The sequence below is a fragment of the Megalops cyprinoides genome, chromosome 24 (assembly GCF_013368585.1).
Source record: "Megalops cyprinoides isolate fMegCyp1 chromosome 24, fMegCyp1.pri, whole genome shotgun sequence".
Lineage (NCBI taxonomy): Eukaryota > Metazoa > Chordata > Actinopteri > Elopiformes > Megalopidae > Megalops > Megalops cyprinoides.
Window position 1 is genome coordinate 13,664,400 of NC_050606.1, and position 20,513 is coordinate 13,684,912.

The window sequence follows — 20,513 nt, forward strand, 5'->3', positions numbered from 1 at the left end:
ATGATCAGTTGATGTCTCACAACTCTTATTGTGGCCTAATCTGCTGCCTGTTTAAGAAGCTAAAGCTTTTCGTGGTGATCAAAATAAAAGTAGGGCTACAAAACAAGGATGAGCATATTTTAATTCAGTGCACCTGAAATTGTGGACACTGAGCTGTGCATCACATGACATGAGTGATACTTGAGTGAATTCATTTATTCAGCATATAGATTACAAATCCGCCTGAACAGTGATATCTGGCCAAAATGAGGTGATATGACTGATGGGTATCACTATGTTGACACAGTGTCAACATGCGTACTGTATAAGACACACAAGGAAACTGCTGACAACACCAATACTTTTATCTTCTTTTCAACGCGAACTCTTTAATCTTACTTAAATATTTAAGTGAACAAGCACATTTAAATCGACGAAAAATAACAATGAAAAGATTATCTTACTTGTTTTTTAATGTCTCCCGTTCATGCATTCTTATTCGTGAATGTGATGTTACGGGTAATTCTTGTCATCTGACAGCATATTGTTCATTTGGTACTAATGGTGTTAATGGCATTTTGTTCTATACGTGCAGGATTCTTAAACATCGTGTGTTTAAGTATCTTGAAAGGATAGTAATCTTTGATATTGACTATGCTATCTTTGCGATCCGATCAAAACTCCAGAGGTGCTCCATTTGAAATAAAGTTCACCATATTAAAATACAAAGCCCATCAATAGTATAGATACACATAGAATAAACTGGGTAAAAAGGCTTTGTTACGCTAGACAGTTTATTTTCAATTGCGAAACTTCATGACAAAGTTTGGTCTCTTCTCCCATCTAGTGGCTGTAAACGAACAGCAGTTGTTGGAAGCTTCTGCCAAACATTTAAATAAGTGTATCCCGCTCAATTTAGCCCAGGGGCGTTTCTAGCTGTGGAAAAGATCAGGGGCTAAGTCAAGTTGCCTGTGGCTTGTCTTTTTTTTTTTTTTTGAAGGGAGATCGGCATCGGTAGGTTGGGGAGGATATCTACGTTTATAATAAACAAATATTATCACACCTTCGAACGCTGCAAGTCAAGTTCCCGCTCTGTTACAGTCTGTCTGTCGTTTTGCTATAAACACCTCCCTTTTCAGGGCGAAAATATTCGGGGCTACGGCTACGCCTAAAATGTTCGGGGCTATATCCCCGAATGATCGGACCTAACGACGCCACTGATTCAGCCTGTTTGCCTTTTAATTCCTCCAACCTAAAGTTGCTACCAGGCAACTAACATTACTATCAGCACCACCACCTTATTTAATGACTACATTTGATTTCTGTATGTGCAGGGCTATCAAAAATGTATGCATAGCATTAAGCACAGTGCGTTGAAATTGAAACATGGTACACAATATAATACATTTACAGACTAACACATTTTTTTTTTTACCAATCTATTCTAAACAACTATAAAAATGTTAATTTGAGGAGCTCTGGAGATAGTAATGGTATTTCTTGTCCACAAACATTAAGAATGCTGATGTGGCGGGGTCATTAATATTGTGTGGCACTTATATGGAGAGGCATGAGCTGGTCTGAAGTCCAGTGTTACCAGCAACCGAGCAATGACTTAACTGCTGAGTTGCATTGAATGTTTTCATTCCCCTCAGGCTGTGACTGCTAAACTATGCAAAATACAGGCCTTGTGCAGGTGTCCTGTAGAATTGTTTCTGCTAAGCCAGTAAGCGGTGTCAGATCAAAGAGTACACATGGAATGTAGACCTTTCATGTGAATAGAAATCACCTGATGTGATCTCAAGAGTTGACAATGACAATGGACTGAGCAAGTTTATAATTATTATAACTATGATATTCACTAGCGGTTTTTGGTTTTAATCATGAGTGGTACAATAAAAATGTGCCTTGACGTTACACTTAGATACATGGGTTGGGTACATCTACAGGACATTGGTCGCATCTTAACCAAAATGTATTATAATTAATGCAAATAAATATTTTAACATCCAACACAGAAAGGTGGTGGCTATTATTGCTATAGAATTTGTTAGAGAGTTTGATACAATAATCTAAATTATATACCAATCCTCCAGCGTGTAATCAGCACCAAATATCACCCCTGCATTCATAGAGTAGCAGAAATTTGCCCCTAGGAAGCTGAGCTTGGGGACAGACTGATGTTAAAACCGGCGGGGCATTTCTGCCTGTCGCACCTCCGCCAGTGCCTGAATACCAGCTGCAGGGTCTTCAGCTGGGAGCCATCCTTCACTGATGTTTCACCCCTTTAATCCTAGAACATCTCAGGATGGTGGGGCAGCAGTCAGGGACATCTCCCTGCTGCTCCCTGCAGCTGGATTTAAATGGTCACTAAGTGGCTTCTTGGTTCCCCCAGCTCTTGTCTCTTTTTCGCAGTCAGAGCCAAAAGCTTCCCTTTTCTGCCTCTTCGGAGAGATCTTTTAGGACTTTTTTGACTTTGTTTTGACTTTGATGTGAAGCCAATGTCTCTCAGGAAGCACTTTGTTGAGAGGCTCACAAAGCCGCGGCAGCCGACTTCTACTGGGTAGGTTGTTGCTCTCCAGCCTTTCTCTCAGCACTCTGCCACTAGTTCAGCATACCACAACCTTTTTCTTTCATATGCTTCCTGGATGCCTTCTTCCTATGGAACTGTCAAGTCGACTATCAAGACACGCTACTCGGTTGCCGACCACAGGACGATGTCAGGCCTCAGTGTGGTGGTGGGGATGTCAGTGGGGAACCTCAGCTGCTTGTCAAGGTCTGCTCTCATTGATCAGTCATTTCCTAGGGCCAAGACTGATGTTCTGTCTTGTGTAGAGCAGTTCTGCACCGATTGCCCAGCTGTTAGGAAATGGACAAGCCGCTTCTGGTGACATTGGGGCTTCTTGTTTGCCAGGACTCTCATGCTCTCTGTGTGTTCTGCCAGCTTCCTTAGCACCTGGTCATGCTGCCACCTGTAACGACCCTGGTCCAAGACGGTCTTGCAGGCACACAGGATGTGGTGGAGAGGCCACAGTTCTCTTCTGAGACGAACCACCGTGGCATATTGGCTAGGCTAGGAAGGGTTTCATATGTGACTCTGATTAAAAAACTCAATCTTGCTTGAGAGATCTTCCACAGGTCACTGCATCCCATTGGCCTTGGGAGAATGCCCTCCCACCTTGTCCACTGGCCTTGCTGGCATTGGCTAACAGACTTTACCAAGAACTTGTCTGTCTCCATTCTTGTCACTTCCGTGACCACCAACTTCTTTCGTTCTTTTACACATGAAACACATGTACTACTGCCCATCTCTATACCTGTTTATCTCTTATCCATATTTTTTTTCCCTAAAATCCTTTGATGAAGCCCATATTTTGTAATTGACCAGGGAGCATGATTGCCACTGATGTAGATGCAGTATCAGACACTTCCCACCATTTGACAAAATGGCCCTTTTGGCCAAGTTGAATTTGCATTCTCTGACTTTCTGATCAGTCCAGGCAACTGATACTGTCAGGATGCACATGAAGAAATGTTGTGATTTAAGTCAAACAATAAGAACCAGACTGTTCTACACTATACATTATACTGAAGCAGATCATGTTTCCTGTTGGTGACTCTTACTTATTTACCAGAGCTAAGGAAATATTTAGTAAAGTCAGTGGCCACACTTTATAGAAGTGGCAACAGTCTTCTTTGTACTGAGGAGAATTATTAACTAAAAGGCCTTTGGTTTACGTGGAAAAGGAGTTCTGTCCTGTAGTAATATACTCTACAATTCCAGTTTTATAGGAGGATATTCAAGTGCATAAAATTAAATGTGAAAGATTAAATGTGAATTATTTTCTATTCACACATAGCTGAAATACAAGGTTTTCATGATATTTTTGTGTTAAAGACATGGTTAATGTCATAACAAGAGAATGTTAAAGATATGAGAAACATACAAGCGTTGCCCCAAAAGTAATGCCATGTATTAAAAGTAATGTCAGCATAAAGTCTGTGCATACAGAATACATTTCATTTCTTAAACACATTTTGGCTGAGAAAAAGTCAGACAATAATTTCAGGGCAATCCTTGTACATTTGTGACAGGGTCAAGAATTGGGTTCCTGGGGTCCATACCTATACATTACAATATATACAAGACTTCACTGTTTTTCCATTATGAGGAAAAAGTCGAAAACTGGTTGAGCAAGTTTCAAGGGCCAAAGGCAAACTTCAAAATCTAGTTAGAGCTGAATATTGGGTAACATCCTTCTACACTGGAATAGCCACCATCATCATCGAGTCACTCAAATCATACTGAAAGACAGGAAAACCAACTTTTCAGAATAAGCAGTGGTTCAGAAACTAGCATCTGTGACAGATTTGATATAGTGGGATAGATATACTGGGTTGGGTATACTGGGAGGCAGACCTACCTCCCTTGTGAGTAATGGAAAGAACAGCACTGAAAAATTGCAATACCCCCACCCATCACACCTGATTATTCACCATTGCTTAGTCACACAAAGTTAACCTATCAGAAGTGTTCATGCTTAAACTGAGCCAGGAATAGCGATAGGTTAGCTGAGGTCTATCTGGAGGTCTTTGAAATGATCCATCTGTGCCATTTAGTCACTCTGACCATTTTATCAGGTTAATGCAATGATTAACCCCCTGCGGAAATGTGTGTGTGTGTGTGTGTGTGTGTGTGGAGGGGGGGGGGGGGTCAGTGCTGCTTTCTTGGTTCTCAGAATTGATTTATTGAAGTCCTGACCAGTGTAAAAGTGCATCCAGACTTTGCAGACTTTGCAGGTCATTTTCAGTTCACTCCCTTGGTTGGTTTAATATCACCTCCTCCCACTCTCCTTGCAGTTGCCCTGAGCTCTCTGGACCTTGTCAGGAATTACAGAACAGCTTGGTAATGGAACACTCGTAAGTCATTTTTCAGGAGGCGGTGAGGAGCAATGAAATAATTTTGTGACGCAGATGGCCCCAGGGCACAGGCATGTCTTAAACACTGGGTGTTACAGTATGTACACAATGCCCCACCTGCTAATAAAAAGCACCTTGCCCCCTTCTGTTATCACTGATTCTAAACAGGACTTCTTTATAGGTTGCTTTAATATAAAAGCCTAGGTTTTAACCTTTTTCCCCCTGTCACTTTCAAAATGCTGATGCACATAACCACAAATAACATTACATTTACTGGAAGTGCAACCCGGATATGCTGATGTAATCACAATTTTATGATTGAATTAGACAAAGCAAATATGAATATACTGGTGACTTGCTTTGATGGTGTAAAGGATGTATGGATGAAAATAAAAGTAAATCTAATGTTTTCTTCTAAAAACCTGTTTTTAGAAACTTTATGTTCAGAAACGCTCGGATGCATTTTAACAATATAAAGGTTTGAGAATAGAATATAGTGACTGGGCTGATAATACAGAATGAAGCCAAATAAGCCAACATAATAACTTTCACATTATGTAACACATCTCATCCATTAAAATGTTACATGCTTTACATTAGGAGGATGCTGTCTCACCTACACCGTCAATGTGTAGCAAATATCTGTATGTTGAATGCCAGAGCATCCAATGGTTCCAATACAGCAAACAGGATTTTATGAGCTAAAGAGATGGAGAATGATTTTCTAGCTGATTTTATGTTTAGGAGACAGGAAAAGGTGGTTCCTGTGGTGCTTATATATACTTTATAAGCACCACAGGAACTTTGCTAGCCACATGAAGTGAAGACAAATGAAAACAATAGCACATCCTGGTACACAGTGCCCCCTCATCAGACTGTTAGCACAACACAAAACATGACTGGCTTGGATGGCATCATCACATTCTGATTCTGGTTGAGGTCTGGTCATTTTAAAAATGCTTGTAGTCTGTTGAAAAATCTCACATGTTCTTCGAGTAATTTTCACGTTTGAAGGTGCAAATCCAAAGAAATATGGAGTGAGTCAAAAGGAAGTCAAGAAAAATAATAATAAAAAAAACATTTTATTCAGTTTGACTTTGAAACAGTAATACTTACTGTGCAAAACCAAATGTGAACTAGATGAAAAAAAGGGCTGTCACATTGTAGCTACTTGTTGAAGAGAAAAGCAGACAAAACAAAGTTTATTTTGAAGAATTATGAGTCAAATTACCTCTTAGATGATATATGAGCCTTACATATTTACAATATATCCCATATTTTTCTGTGTCTGTACCCATGATCCTTTTCTCTTCTGACACTGCCTCTCTTGCCAGTCCTCTGAGTGTCTGCCTCAAAATTGTCCTAACGTGCCCACAATAAGTGAAAATGATATTTTTCCTAAACAGAGGAAGGATGAGACCTAAGCACAGACTGGGTCGACCAAAAATTTCAATGCCTAATATTTCTCGTAATGTACCAAGAGTTTTGGTCTCAGAACAGAAAAACATAAACACGAATCAAGAGACCCTGTACATATTTTAAAACATCAAACATCACAGCACATAGAGGTTTCCAAGTATAGATGCCATTGTACCGTTTGCTACTAATACCAAAGACGTCTTTCAGTTCTTATATATATACTCTGCATGTTTTGTTGGCCAGGAGGGCTTTGAGCATATTTTGTCCATTGATAAAACAGTGTTACTGCACGCTTGTCTTCAAAAGGGTACCTAAAAGCAGGCTTCTGCAACAAAGTCCAAGAACAGAAGCTCTATACAGTCTTTTTTTCACATCAAGCCTCTCAGTTCAGGGTTTCCTTAGGGCAAGCCTGGCTTTCCATAATGTTCTGGACATTCACATTCTGTGGCAAAAAGTCAACATTGGGACAGCCCCGTCTTTGACCTGGACACTGCTGAGGGATCATTGCTGAGACCTCACAGTTGAGTCAGAATGAGTGTTGCTGTGTCTGCGAAACTTGTGAGTAGAGGACAAAAATTTCATCCCTTGTACAATCTGATCAGTGCATCCTTTGCATCAGAGCTTCGATGCCCCACAGTCATCTAGCAATACTGGGCTGAAGACTATGTCTTAGCCACTGCTTGAAATCAAGGGAGCCAAGGCCTGTTCTGAAGTACATCTGACATCTCTAGAGGGTTTCATTCTAGGTTTGGGGATGGGGGACAGATGCTCTGGGGACGTTACAAAACAAACCAGGAAACGGGATTCGAAGTCCGAGATGACTTTCTAGTCACTGACACAGTACCCTTCCCAGCCCATGAAGTGGGGGCAAACAGTGGCCAAAGCAGTTCAGGGTACCCCTCCAAAATCCCTCCGTCTCACATCGTGGGCTCCCCCAGGGAGGCAGACCGCTAGTGGACCTCTGCCTGCACGGCAAGGCCCAGGTACTCCACATTCTCAGCGGCTGGTAGGTGCCCATTGGCCCGGGACTTGACCGGCGGGGTGAACTCCTGCTGGTAGTCGGGGTTGTCCAGGCTGGTCTGGGGGCCGAGCTTCTGGCCGCAGTGGCGGGGGCCATTCAGGTCGAGCTCAGGGAGGCCGGGCTGGGTCGTGTTGAGGTACTCGGGCCCTTCCGACGAGTTCTTGAAGCAGTTGAGGTACTCCGTCTCCGTCTCGTCGGACGCCACCGTGGGGAGGGCGAAGCGAGGGGGCGCGGGACGCTGGTACATGGAGTTTGATGCAGACGCACAGTTCCCATTCTGGTTCACGTAGTCTGCAGTGCCGCAAGTCCAACACCCAGTCAGATGAAAGAGACAGAAAAAGACAGAAAAAGTCAAACAAAATATTCAATTGCTTTAGTGGGAGACAGAACAACAAACAAGTTGTCCTGCCAGCCATTAATGACATATGATCTCTCCATCCACTCATCTCAAATAAAATCATCACTTGGGGTTCTCAGGCTGAAGAACAGTATGTGCGACCATTATAAACTGAAGCGCATTAGGTCACTATGCAGGATATCATTTGCCGCAAAACACTAGTGCATTACAGCCATTGTCCAGTAGATGTCCCCATCCTACCTCCTGAAAATAAATGGGCCAGTGTTGCTTCATTATATTTACTGCCACATCAGTGAAGGTTACCACATCTTCAGTAAATATATCAGGGGTGAAAAGCTAGGCAGCATTTCAGAGGGACTAAGTGGAAGTCCAGAGACCAGAGCGTAAAAGAACTCCTAAAACCCTAACTCTGGATTTGAATACCCACCTGAACCAAAACAATGGGTCTATTGAGTTCATCAAGTACTACCCTCTATTGAGCTCATCAAGTACTACCCTGGTAGAGGAATTAGCTGACAGGATATGGCTAAGTACATCCAACTCTGAGAACAAAAGTGCATGAATACAGACAAGACTCTCAGCATGCTTTCTGATGCCAGAGAAGACTCTGAGCATGTGACTGTGTCACCACTAGTGCAGAAGAGTTTGCATAGAACTGGATTCAAAGGGCCTTCCTCTACTCTCATGCAATTTTCAATCCACTTACTTACAGCTTCATACTCCTCTGCTGGCTTCAGCAATCTGGGGCCTCTTTTAATCATTCAGTCACAAAGGTTTCAGTCGGCTCCGTGATTTTTGAGATGCTCAGTTTGCTCATCACCATTAATACGTGGCACAATATGAAATAGAAACGTGCGGCGGTCAGAGGTACTTGCCTGGAGCAGGCTGGAAGTCTGATTCCAAGAACCTCTCAGTTGGGTCGGGGATGTAGCGTAGAATCACACTATTCTCCCTCATCGGGAAGCCGTTCTGAACAAAACAGGGCAACAATATCATAAAACAGACAAACCTACGACAGCGGCTTCATGCTTCACACATTTGAAACAACCTTAAGATATATATATATATATATATATATATATATATATATATATATATATATATATATATATGTGTGTGTGTGTGTACACATATACTTATACATTTCACCATTCAACTATCCTGCTACTAAAGAAAGTCAGCTGAGAAAAGGACATACTGTAAGTGTTAGTATTATTACTCACCCCATTCCTGGTTTGGCAGGCTCCTATGCTGCTGTTCAAACTCTGAAACACAGACAGAGCAATATAACCTGTCAGACACCCCCTGAATGGATCTCTGTAATAGGAGCTCAATAAGAAAATATATTAGTCAATATTTTCTTTTACGTTTAAGATATATTTAAGATATTAATATTTAACTGATGCAAACCACTTTTAATGTTGGATTTTGACTTTAACATGGATGGTTATGGAGAAATAGTAATAAAGTAACATCACAATGACCATAAATTAAATCTGTTCCATAGACTAAAAATCTATTACATTGAATGAAAAATCCAACACACCTTTAAAGAGATGGCAAATAGCAGACTGACGTTAAATGAAGTATATGAGCACCAGAATTTAACCTGCCTCCATGAATATGAGACAAAAGACCATTATGTGAGCACACTGATCACCGGTGTAAAGCTGTTTTCCAGCCAAAGGACTTTCACGAGCAGTACTACCTGGACCTGTAAAGGTCATCAAAGCTTGGGAGGCTTTGAAATTATAGAGCATGTTCTGTTGCACGGTTAGCCAAAAAATAGGACCAAATGGGACTTTTTCTGAGTCTTTTTGCAGACGCGGATGCCTTGCCTTGACAAGATGGAAACTAATCAGGGGGCAGCTGAGCTGGGGAGGGGGAAGGTCCGCTGGGGACCGAACAGGAAGTGAGCCTCCATCCCACATCTGTTTCTCTGTCTGTCTCTCTGTGTGGTGCAGGCCAGGTACGGCCGCTGCCAGATATCACTTCCTTTTCTTCCTTTTCCCTTTTCATTTCCTCTCTCACCATGCTCCGTTTGTTCATTTCTACACTTCCCCCCCCTCCCTCTGGGACCACTGTCACCCCCACAGAAGGAGGCGACCCCCGGACGAATGGGACTCGGTGAAAGTGAAACAACCCATATGGATCCTTAAGGAATTCCAGACATCGGAAACAAGAGGCAGACGTTGTCAGTGGCACCCTTACACACAGGAAAGCGGAGATACTGGGAGATATCGGGGCTCCTGGGTGATAATATATCACATCACATGCGCTTGAATAGTGCGCACTGTTTGAAGTCGAGCTGCATTCTCCCCTCTATTTTATCACGTCTGCTTTTGAAATAACAGTAGAACTGACTCGTTTCTGTGCCAGTCATGAAATCTGAGGACCACTGTGCCTCAGTATGGGGCTGGTCATTGAAAATCCTCTTGACTTTCACCTGATCTCCACTCCTCTGCACACAATGCACACACAATGCACAAAGGTGGCATTGTGTTTTTTTTTTTCACTCCCTCTTCCCCAATACTGATCTGTGATCAGTTCTTAGCAAATGTGCGTTTGGGATTGCATTGGAAACTTGGATTGCACTGATCAGAGATTAGTGTTTCAGAGGGAAGGAGGAAGCAGTCTGGAATGTGATCAAAGTCTCCATTGTATGTCTGGTTACTCTTTAAGAGGATGACAGACTGTATCAGTTAACATAATGCAGGAATATCACAGACTCAACAAGTAAATATCTTGTAGCTTGATTTCTGACAAAGTGAGTTGTTAATCAGGACCAGATGTGACAATAATCAGTGCTGGATAGTGCTCAGTATGTCCTTGTGACACACTTTAGTGGCATTTCAAACCTCAGTTAACTAAAGTATGTGTACACGTGACACAGATGTGTAGAGACATAGTTAAGCAGGAATAACTCACAGTGTTTGTGTGCTACTGGTTCAAACTGGGCTCTGCTGTTTACATAAAGCAAAGTTAAGTTGGGATCAAAGACACACATGGATGTCTGTTCATACGCTATGGCGTTAGTCAGAGGTTACTAACACAGCATCACGGCTGGGCTTTCGACCACAAACGGCAAAGCTGCTGCCATCCAAACACAAACCTTTGAATAAGACCTAAATTGTAACACATACTCCTGTAACACTGTCAATGATGACATCATAACACAAAAAACGACCCTGTGCTCTGAGGAGGAAGAGCACCGTGAAGCAGCGCTGCCGGGTGTGTGGTTACCGTGGAGTGGAGGAGCTGTGTGCGGGACGTGCTGGGACTGCTGAAGAATCCGTGGTAGGGGACCAGGTACTCGTCCGCATCTACTGCGTCGGCCATGTCTTCGTCGTTGATCAGGGTGCGGTAGAATTTGGAGTCAGTGGGACTGGGAAGATGCATCCTTTCGTCACCCTGTGGTTAAGAACCAAGATTTATGACCACAGAATGCTCAGTAGGGATCTCTTTATGTGGAAGCAGTCCAGATAAGTCATTACCAGAGGGAAAGAGCGAGGTTAGGAACGCCAGCTAGTAGAGCAAGTGTGACATCCCTAGTCTTGGCCTGCTATGAAGCTGGACGCTCTACCCTCTTTGGTGACTGAAGACGCTGACATGTCTATGTCATTCAGAAGAAAGCTTTTGCATTGAATAATCATCTGATAACATGGAGACAAATGATCCAGGTGACAAAAAGTGTTTTGTGTCCACTTCAGTGAATAGAATTATTTGAAACTCTTAGAACTGAATATTTTTTCTGATCCTGTGTTTTTAACCTGGTGCTAACACTTCTGATTTTGTCCGCGTCAATCATCCAGCCTGAGGGGGAGAGGAGACAGAGGAAAAGGAGTGAACCTCACAACTAAAGAGCTATAATTGATCTCAGACCCAATAACCTGCAACCTATGTGCAACCTGAATGCCTTAGTCCAAGGCCCTTGCATTAGTACTACAATTAAGAGATAGGGATATCTGCTGCTTTGACTGTGGGGCATCTGTCCTCCGCACGGCACTCCCACCATTCCATCCCACACTTAGCTTTATGGTACAGATATTATATTTATTACTCCCAGTTACAGTATTCAGCTCCTGCACTCCTGTCATACTTCACCTAGGAGTTTCCGCTTTTAAAACTTTGCTTTAATGCACAGCTCCTCTTTTCGTTACCTGAATGACCAGGTAACGCTGTGGATCTCGGGCCATCTTGGTGAACTCGGCGACGAGCTCGCGGAACCGGGGCCTGCTGTCCGCGTCAATCATCCAGCCTGAGGGGGAGAGGAGACAGAGGAAAAGGAGTGAACCTCACAACTAAAGAGCTATAATTGATCTCAGACCCAATAACCTGCAACCTATGTGCAACCTGAATGCCTTAGTCCAAGGCCCTTGCATTAGTACTACAATTAAGAGATAGGGATATCTGCTGCTTTGACTGTGGGGCATCTGTCCTCCGCACGGCACTCCCACCATTCCATCCCACACTTAGCTTTATGGTACAGATATTATATTTATTACTCCCAGTTACAGTATTCAGCTCCTGCACTCCTGTCATACTTCACCTAGGAGTTTCCGCTTAGTGAACAGCAGGTTCTGGTGCTGTCTACACTAGCTACGGATGTTCTATTTTAGATCATAGTCTTTCAAGAATGTTGATGACAAGCCACTAAATCTTAGTATCTTAATCTCTAGTACCTACCTCAACAATGGCAGACACAGAACTTTCAATGTGAAACATATAGAGATGAATATATGGTCATAAGAAACAGAGTAACTGTGGTAGAAAGTTCCGTGTAGGTAGGGTTTTTGCTCCTTCACACTGCATCCACAAATTAAACTGCACTTACAGTATCCACCAAGACAAAGTGCCCTTTTGCAGCTACACATCTGAGATTCCTATCTTATCCTCTCTAGAGCTGCTATAGACAGTATAGGGCAGCAATAATTAAGATATGATCTTATCTACATGGTGTCACTTAATTGTCAGGATTTCAATGTCATTTTAGGTGAACTTTGAATCAGCCAAAGGTAAACTCAGTGTAGATCTGAGATCAATTGTAGGGAGAGATCCATAAAGAATTGGTTATTTGGTGCAGAGAATCCACTGACTTGTGACCCTGGCTGACCTTGGACATATTTTGACTCAAACTTCGCTTGCATTCACTTCACTTCAGCTTTTCCTAAAACGGCACTAGCCGGATCGAGTAAAGGAGCATACCTTATCTGAAGCCATCCCTAACAGCCTGCCATCCTAAAATAGCCCCCCTCCAAAGCACATGAGAACATCGGGCTCAGCCTCTGGGAGGACTCACATTTGACCATGATCATGTAGACGTCTATGGTGCATATGGGTGGCTGGGGAAGCCGCTCCCCCTTCTCCAGGACCCCGGCGATCTCGCTGGCCGGGATGCCATCGTATGGCTTCGTCCCGAATGTCATCAGCTCCCACACTGTCACACCTACGGGGAAGAACCGAGTCACACGTCACCACGACAGAGCTGCGACCAAAGGACAAAGCTCTCCAGCAGCTGGCACCCGTGATGAATGGAGGTGTGCCTGAGATATCATGGCTGCCTGCAGGGAATTCTGGGATAACAGGAGATGACTGGGGCATTGTGGGGAAGGAGAAGGTGACCGTGCTGGCTATGTTGACTTTTCTCTCCGTTCGGTGCGGATGAGCTACTCGTGACTCACTGCGAACACAAAGAAGTAGGCGGTCACATGTGGTGTCTAAGAGAAGCCACCGGTGTCACAGGCTGTGTGTCATCAAAAACCAGAGCTTGCAGGTGCTGCACAGCAGGTTCCAAGGAGAGTGAATTGAATTATCAAACTGCTGGGCCGCTGGTCTCTGCACACCCAATAACAGTATGTTTCAGCATGTTTCCCAACATGTTTTATTAGATAGTTTAGATAGGACCACCTAGCTGACAACTGTGACTTTTTCAGAACATTTTAGTGACATTGTAACAATGTCAAGACAGACTTTTGTGTTAGCTGGTTATCCATCTATGGCTTCAGAGAACTTACAGCTAGAACTAAAACATAGAAATAGACATGTGTTTGCTAAAATGAGCTTTAAATATGTTTCCACTATAACTGGACTTGGAGCAGATTTAATTAGGTATTTGGGGGCTAACAGATCTTCATTTTTGCTTGATGGTGATCTTCTGGTCTCACTCAACTGTGCACTGCTGTTTGCAAGGTTTATGATGTGTTATCAGCAGGTTTTAACAGTTAATCTGAATAACATGCAGTTTTTTTTAATGGGAGAGACCAATTTAAACCTCCCTTTTGGGAGCAGAGAGTTGGTCTACACCAGACAGAAACAGAGAATGATTGAGTGAAAGAGCAACGCTGTTCTCTCCAGGGGCTCATTGCTGTCAGATCTTTAGTCTGTTCGATCTGTTCTGAGTTAAACACTTCAGCCAGACTCACATTGGTTTGGCTTTCGAACCAGAATATTTCAGTATGATTTTTTAAATTCATTGCAAACCTGTAAAAACATTATATTTCACGGAAGATCCAAAATGGCAAATATTTGACACTGTAAAAATAATCAGTTTGTAATAATCTCCATGGTTACACATTTACGACTAGTGATCTTTGTCCTGTGAAGCTTGTAGGGCCATGACGCATATCACGCCTTTGCAGCGCTGAAAACTCGCAAAGCTTCATCTTATATGGTGAAAGAATGTCATGACTTTTGTGATTGAAAATAGCAAGCAAGTGACTTAAAAGTGAAATTGGGCGACAGAAGAAGAGAGAAAAAGAGTATATTTGTAATGTAATCACCTATATAATTTTGTAATTGTTGTATTTATCCTGTAAATGTGTTCACTGATCTAAATGTGCGCATTTGTTTTGACCAATTCATCTACACTTTGGCAACGTTTATAGAATGCGTTTCATGCCAGTGAGGCATATTGTATTGACATCACTGAGGGAACCTGATCGTGACAGGATGGGGTGGGTACGCCCACCTGATCTGGCAGGTTCTGCTCGGAGTTGGACCAGTTTCGTTGAAGGAGGACCTGTTTCCCCTCACCAGCTCCTGCTAATCTCATTCCCTGCTCTGCGGAAGGCCCGCTTCCCCCCCGAGACTGGGGGCAGAGAGGTTGAGGAACTGAGCTGCCTGAGTGGGTGTTTCGGGTCAAGATGAACGGTAGCCCTCAACGAACAGCAAAAAGTAATCCCTATAGAAATCCCTATAGTGTGTTGAATGTGTTGAAATATAAGTAAGAAGTAAAACAAGAAGTATAAGTAAGAAGTAAAACACTGAAATAATACCATTCTCAAAATTTAAGACTTTGAGCTGCACACTGAGAGCATCCTTTGTTTCCTCTTTTAAACAATAAATTCTACATTCATTCAAATTCAGCCTAATATGTATCTAGAGGTCATTACATATTCAAAGTGGCCAAACGGATCTATTTTCATGCTAATATAACACATAAAACACATGACTAAAATATATTCATTTTTTTTCTTGAATGTTGCCTGACCTTCTCATCATATGCATTGTTTATGAATGGTCCATGCCACGAAAAGACTTTCATTTGCGCTGTTTCTGTTTTTGTTCTTCGTCAGCACAATTGCGAGCTCTTCAAAGCAACCTTAACTGGTACAAAGGAGCCCTGCTACTTACACTAATAAATTGTGTTTTTTGTTCACTAAGATGCATTTCTCTGCGTTTTGCTCCTGTGGCTTACTTCAGTATATATTCATGTTTCATCAGGGTGTAAAAGATGGGAGAGAGAAAGAAAGCAATACAGACAGAAAGAAAGAAAGGAAGAGAGAGCAAAAGAGCAAGAGTAGCTTCTTGAGCCTCTTGAGAGAGGTCCCAGCCTGGGAACACTTCCTGCCTCTTTGAACAGCCACTCCGCTCAATGCCTGCTGCTTCAGGGAGCCCGGGTCTTTTGCATTCAGTCTCCTGGGGTAACCGGATCCCACAATGCAACTGCTGCCAGACAGCAAGGGCCGCCTGTGACTCACCATAGCTCCACACGTCGCTCTGGTGAGTGTACGTCCGGTGCAGGATGGACTCCAGGGCCATCCATTTGATTGGCACCTGGGAAGAGAGGGCCATTGTGAGAGAGCTGTTGGATCTGAGCTGTGGCTTACAGGGCTGTCTGTGCGTTGGGCGTCACAGACGAAAGCCACGTGTAAAGAGTTAAACAGGAAACTGACTGTGCAGAGCATTCTACCTCACTGAAATTACGATTCAGTCATATTGAAAGGGGAAGCTTCATGGTAAAAACACATGACCAAGTTGAATCAGACGCTCATTTCACTACCTCATTTCACTGCTCATTTCACTACTTCCACTAACAATACCAATTAGCAGGTTGGGTGCAAAAAAAAGATGGCCTACCAGAGATATGCTTCATCTCCCATTGCTATACATTTCAAGGGGAACTCAGTACAGTTACTGATACAGCACAGATGATACCACGAGTGATATCTCTACTTCCTCGTCGAACAGCACAATTAAAACAAGTCTTGCCATCGGTGGATCTGGAATACAGATGCGACGGAAGGCGGACTTGCCTTTCCCCCGTCGGCATGGTACTCTTTCTCGTCGGAATTGAGGAGCTTGGCCAGGCCAAAGTCAGTGATCTTGACGTGCTGGGGGGTCTTGACCAGCACGTTCCTGGCTGCCAAGTCACGATGGACCAGGTGACGATCCTCCAGGTAGCTCATCCCCTGGATTTGAGAGGAGACCCAGCGATTTGAGTGTCACATGCAATCTGTATACCATTTATTTGTTTTATCCATTTTTTTGTTGAGTAATGAGCAAGCTCAAAGATCATGGAAGATATTACATTACAGCTGTTCTAAGATAAGGGCTTGAATAGTGTTATGCTCACACACACTGGTCTGGGAGTGTTGTTAGCCTGGTCTGACACTGTTGATCATTCAACTTGAATGGATTCACTTATGTTCAATTGTGCTAGAGGTTGCTCTGGATAAAAGTGTCTGCTAAATGAATGCAATGTAATATAATGTAAAAGATAAGATTTAAATTTTCTCTGCTCTGATAACCTATAATAACACCAGGTTTCAGTTACTACATTCATGTTTGGCGAATTTTCTGACTTTTCAAGTGAGAAAGTATGCACTACAGATGTTTTTGGTTCATAGTATATTATTTTCCTGCTGATTTTCTAAAATCAAAAAGAAAAAGACAATTAAAACTCACTCTGGTGTGAATTTTGTTCCGTGTTAGCCAGGAGGAATGTTGCATTGCAAAGAGTGAGATAAGATAGGGTTTTGTGGTTGAGACTGAACCCTTCCAAGTCAGAATTCCTCTTTGCTTGTGTTATTATCCGGTTTCACCCCAAAGTTCTCCAGCTGCAAGTCCACGTGTACAAAAGGCAATTCAATAGCCATATTCAACTGGAGTGCTGGATACACATGCTGTTGACACCGCTGCAAAAGTGATTCCATGCGCTGACTTAAACTAATTAGCTGAAGTGATAAAGAAAAGCAATCCCTATTGAATAAATAGGGACAGGGTTATGAAAGTGATATGCACGGGCGTGTTGCAACTGAACGTACAATAAACGCATTTACACTAGTGTTTGAGCAGGTCAGCATGTGGAAACAAACCCGCGCCCTCGGTACACGCGCTATAATTAAAAACACACCACCATTATATCTGACAGTAGATAAACAGCACAGGTTATTTCTACATCTGTCACTCTTATTGGAACCAAGCCATGCACTCCAGAGACACAGTGAGTGCACCTATTCTTGATCAGTTACGGGCTGATCACTGACTTCAGAGAGGGACAACACCAGAGCCTGTGGCAATATGATATTTCAATATACATTTTCAATATACATTTCAATTTACATTTCACACTGTACCAATGCTCTGCAATAGTATTAGTTTGCACAGACAGGCTATATTACCATGTTTATGTTTCACTTAATTATTGGGCATAATTACTTTTTGATCGTGTGTATTCTCCAATGCAAAATAAAAGGAGAAGCAGTGAGTGTCAAACAAGGGAAGGAGTGAGTGTGTCTTTTTTTAGAATAACCTCCTGCTGAATTTATAATACTATAATAAAGCGTAGCAGCAGTGTGGCGTACTGGTATGGATCAGGGCTCATAACTAAAAGGTTTCTGGTTTGAAGCAGTCCTGTTGTACCCTTGGGCAAGGTACTTAACTCAAAATTTCCTCACTGAATATCCAGGATATTGGATATATCCTGGAGATTTACAGGATATATCCAACATTTTAAATTCTCTTTAAATTTGTTTCTTAGACAAACATAAATAGTGAAATTGATGCCTATGTATGAATTTCTTTCCAAAAAAAAAGAAATTATTAAAAAGAAATCATTCTAAAATGTAGAAATTAGTAAAAGCAAAGAAAGAAGGGTGTGTCCAGACTACAATAGTACTATATATCAGACATTTGTGTATAATCAATTTAGTACTGCTTTTCTGTCAGTTTTAAGCACTAAACAGCAAGGGTATAATCAGGTTGTTAATGGAAGTTAATGCTATTCTGCTATTGAAGAGTGAAGGGTAACACGTACAGCACCAGTCAGCAGTTCACTGTTTATATTCATCCAAGAAACAAATTTCAAGCATTTAAGCACAAGTCTTCTGTCTTTGAATGCATATTTACCATTATCTTAATCAGGTTTGCCCAAACCGTTGACTGGTACTGTGTTAATCAGTAAATATTCAACTGTATAAATAGATAACATGTAAAACATATAAACTCTGTAAGTCGCTCAGGATAAGGAATGAAGATAATGTGATGTAATTCACAAAATCCACAAATCCACAAAGGGTGTTTAGAAATCAAATTGCTATAATGCCTGAATTAATTTAAAAAGTAATTAATTTGTGATACCTGTTAACCATCATCTTTCAACAGGCTGAGCTTAGCTGTACGCAGCCTTTTTTGTAAGTTAAAAAGAAGTGGCCTGGTACTCTAGGGCACAGCTAGAATATAGCTTTCAGGGAAGGTATCTCTTTAATCAGCAAACCACCTCCATCACATAGCATAATCAGGCTCTGATCCTTTTGAAGATAACATCACTCATATCTGCTGAGGACAGCCACAGGCGAGGTCAAACATGACAAAGCACCAAGGTGTGAAGCTTTGCTGATACAAGAATGGAGAAATCTGGGACACTGTGGTCCCATGCGACCACTGATCTGTCCTTGGGTCGTCTTCATTTATACTTAAAAGGGTAAGTGTAACTTTGTGAATATATGTACCACGCATTTATAAGTCTACAGTCTAAGGGTTCATGACTACTGCCAGATTGTGCTTGGTACATCCAAACAATAAGACTCCCTGAGTTTCGCTTTTATAAATTTGTTGACTTTTTCCGGAATGTTTTAAACGAACACCAGCCTCCAGATATATAAGCACATATTAATGACACCTTGTATTTTTTTTTCCAGAACAGTAAAGAGTGTTGTGGAGAACACATCTGGGCCTCCTCTAAGCGCTGTGTCAGCTCCAGAACTGCGCCTCTGTTCGCTGATGACTCCTCTGACGCAGTCCATCTGCACCCCGAAGCATCCGGAGAAACCCGTTCCGAGCGCAGACGCGTCTCCGTGCCTCGAAAGCGACCTCATTCCTTTCCCGTTTGTCTCGGCGACCCCCCCCACCGCAGACGGAAGCCCCGGGAGGCGGGACGGTGGCTCACCTTAGCTATCTGCACACACCAGTTGAGCAGGTACTGGGAGCCAATGTTGTCCTTGTTCTCCTTGACGTAGTCCAGCAGGCAGCCGTGGGGCATGAGCTGGGTGATGAGTTGCACGGTGGAGGTCAGGCAGATGCCCAGCAGGCGGCACACGTGCGGGTTGTCCACACTGGCCATCACGTACGCCTCCTGGGGCGGTGGGAAAGAGGCAGGGACAGGAATGCTTCAAACCTGAACACCCATTCACTTACACATGAGACAGCTCAACCCTTACTGGAAAATAAAAAGAAAATGCCCTCGTACAAGGCGCAACTTCAAAGTATAACTTCAAGGGAAGGCATGTCAGTTAGAATCAAGTCATGTAGAATAACCACACATAGTTAGGAATGGTGATAAAAATGAAAGGCTAATTTGCCTCTTGAAGGGAACAACCAGCAGATCGAAAATGTCTTTGTCCTACGCAGCAAACACAGTATGTGCATGAATAACGTTAAGAATAACAATAAAACTTTCTCTTTCAGAATGACGTGGAATAAAGCCGTGATCCTGTGGTTTCGTGACTCTTTGGCCCGCATTCCTGAATAGATTCAGTGCGCTGACGTGCATCTCCAGGGCTCGAAATCCAGAGTGAAAATTGGTAAAACCCAAGGGAAGGGCCTGCAGCTGTGCACACATTTTGTTTTCCTAAATGGCAAGTAAACAACTTGACTTATCACTTCCAGCCCCAGTACGGTATGTTCAGCAGTACCGGGAAAGGCTTTTCCATTCTCAGCATACTTCTGCTTGTTATGTGCTTTTGACTGTGATTATTGGATTTTGCTCTTCCAGAACGCCCTGACCCTACTGCCACATGGACCCCAGAACAGCCCCGCCCACCTGCCACTCTTCTTTTTAACTGGCGGTGGGATGTGGTTTGTCTCTGAATTTGAATGTCAAAGCTAAGGAAGTATTCATTTCATTGCTAGAGTTTTTCTTTTATTTCAGTGTTAAATGGGGGCTAAACTGCTTCTAAATGATGCAGATGATGCCTTTTGTGGTCATACATATTCTTTTGGGTATTTGAAGCATCTTTAAAGCAAAGGCTTAGTGATGCAATTTTAAAGCTTCTCTGACTCAGGCAAAGGTCAGTGCCGAAGAGATATGAGCATACT

The 20,513-nt window shown here is 42.6% G+C and overlaps 1 protein-coding gene across 1 annotated transcript in view; it reads right to left on the reverse strand.

Moving 5' to 3' along the window:
* Positions 1–6,055: 6,055 nt before the first annotated feature.
* egfra (epidermal growth factor receptor a (erythroblastic leukemia viral (v-erb-b) oncogene homolog, avian)) overlaps positions 6,056–20,513 on the reverse strand; it is an 80,868-nt gene continuing 66,410 nt past the window's right edge. Inside the window, exons 20-28 of the mRNA XM_036518562.1 lie at positions 19,366–19,551; positions 16,232–16,387; positions 15,677–15,752; positions 12,997–13,143; positions 11,858–11,955; positions 10,941–11,108; positions 8,921–8,962; positions 8,573–8,666; positions 6,056–7,630 (exon numbers count right to left, since the gene is read on the reverse strand). Coding sequence (XP_036374455.1) covers positions 7,269–7,630; positions 8,573–8,666; positions 8,921–8,962; positions 10,941–11,108; positions 11,858–11,955; positions 12,997–13,143; positions 15,677–15,752; positions 16,232–16,387; positions 19,366–19,551 — 1,329 coding nt within the window. The 3' untranslated portion in view covers positions 6,056–7,268. The remainder of the gene's footprint in view (positions 7,631–8,572; positions 8,667–8,920; positions 8,963–10,940; positions 11,109–11,857; positions 11,956–12,996; positions 13,144–15,676; positions 15,753–16,231; positions 16,388–19,365; positions 19,552–20,513) is intronic.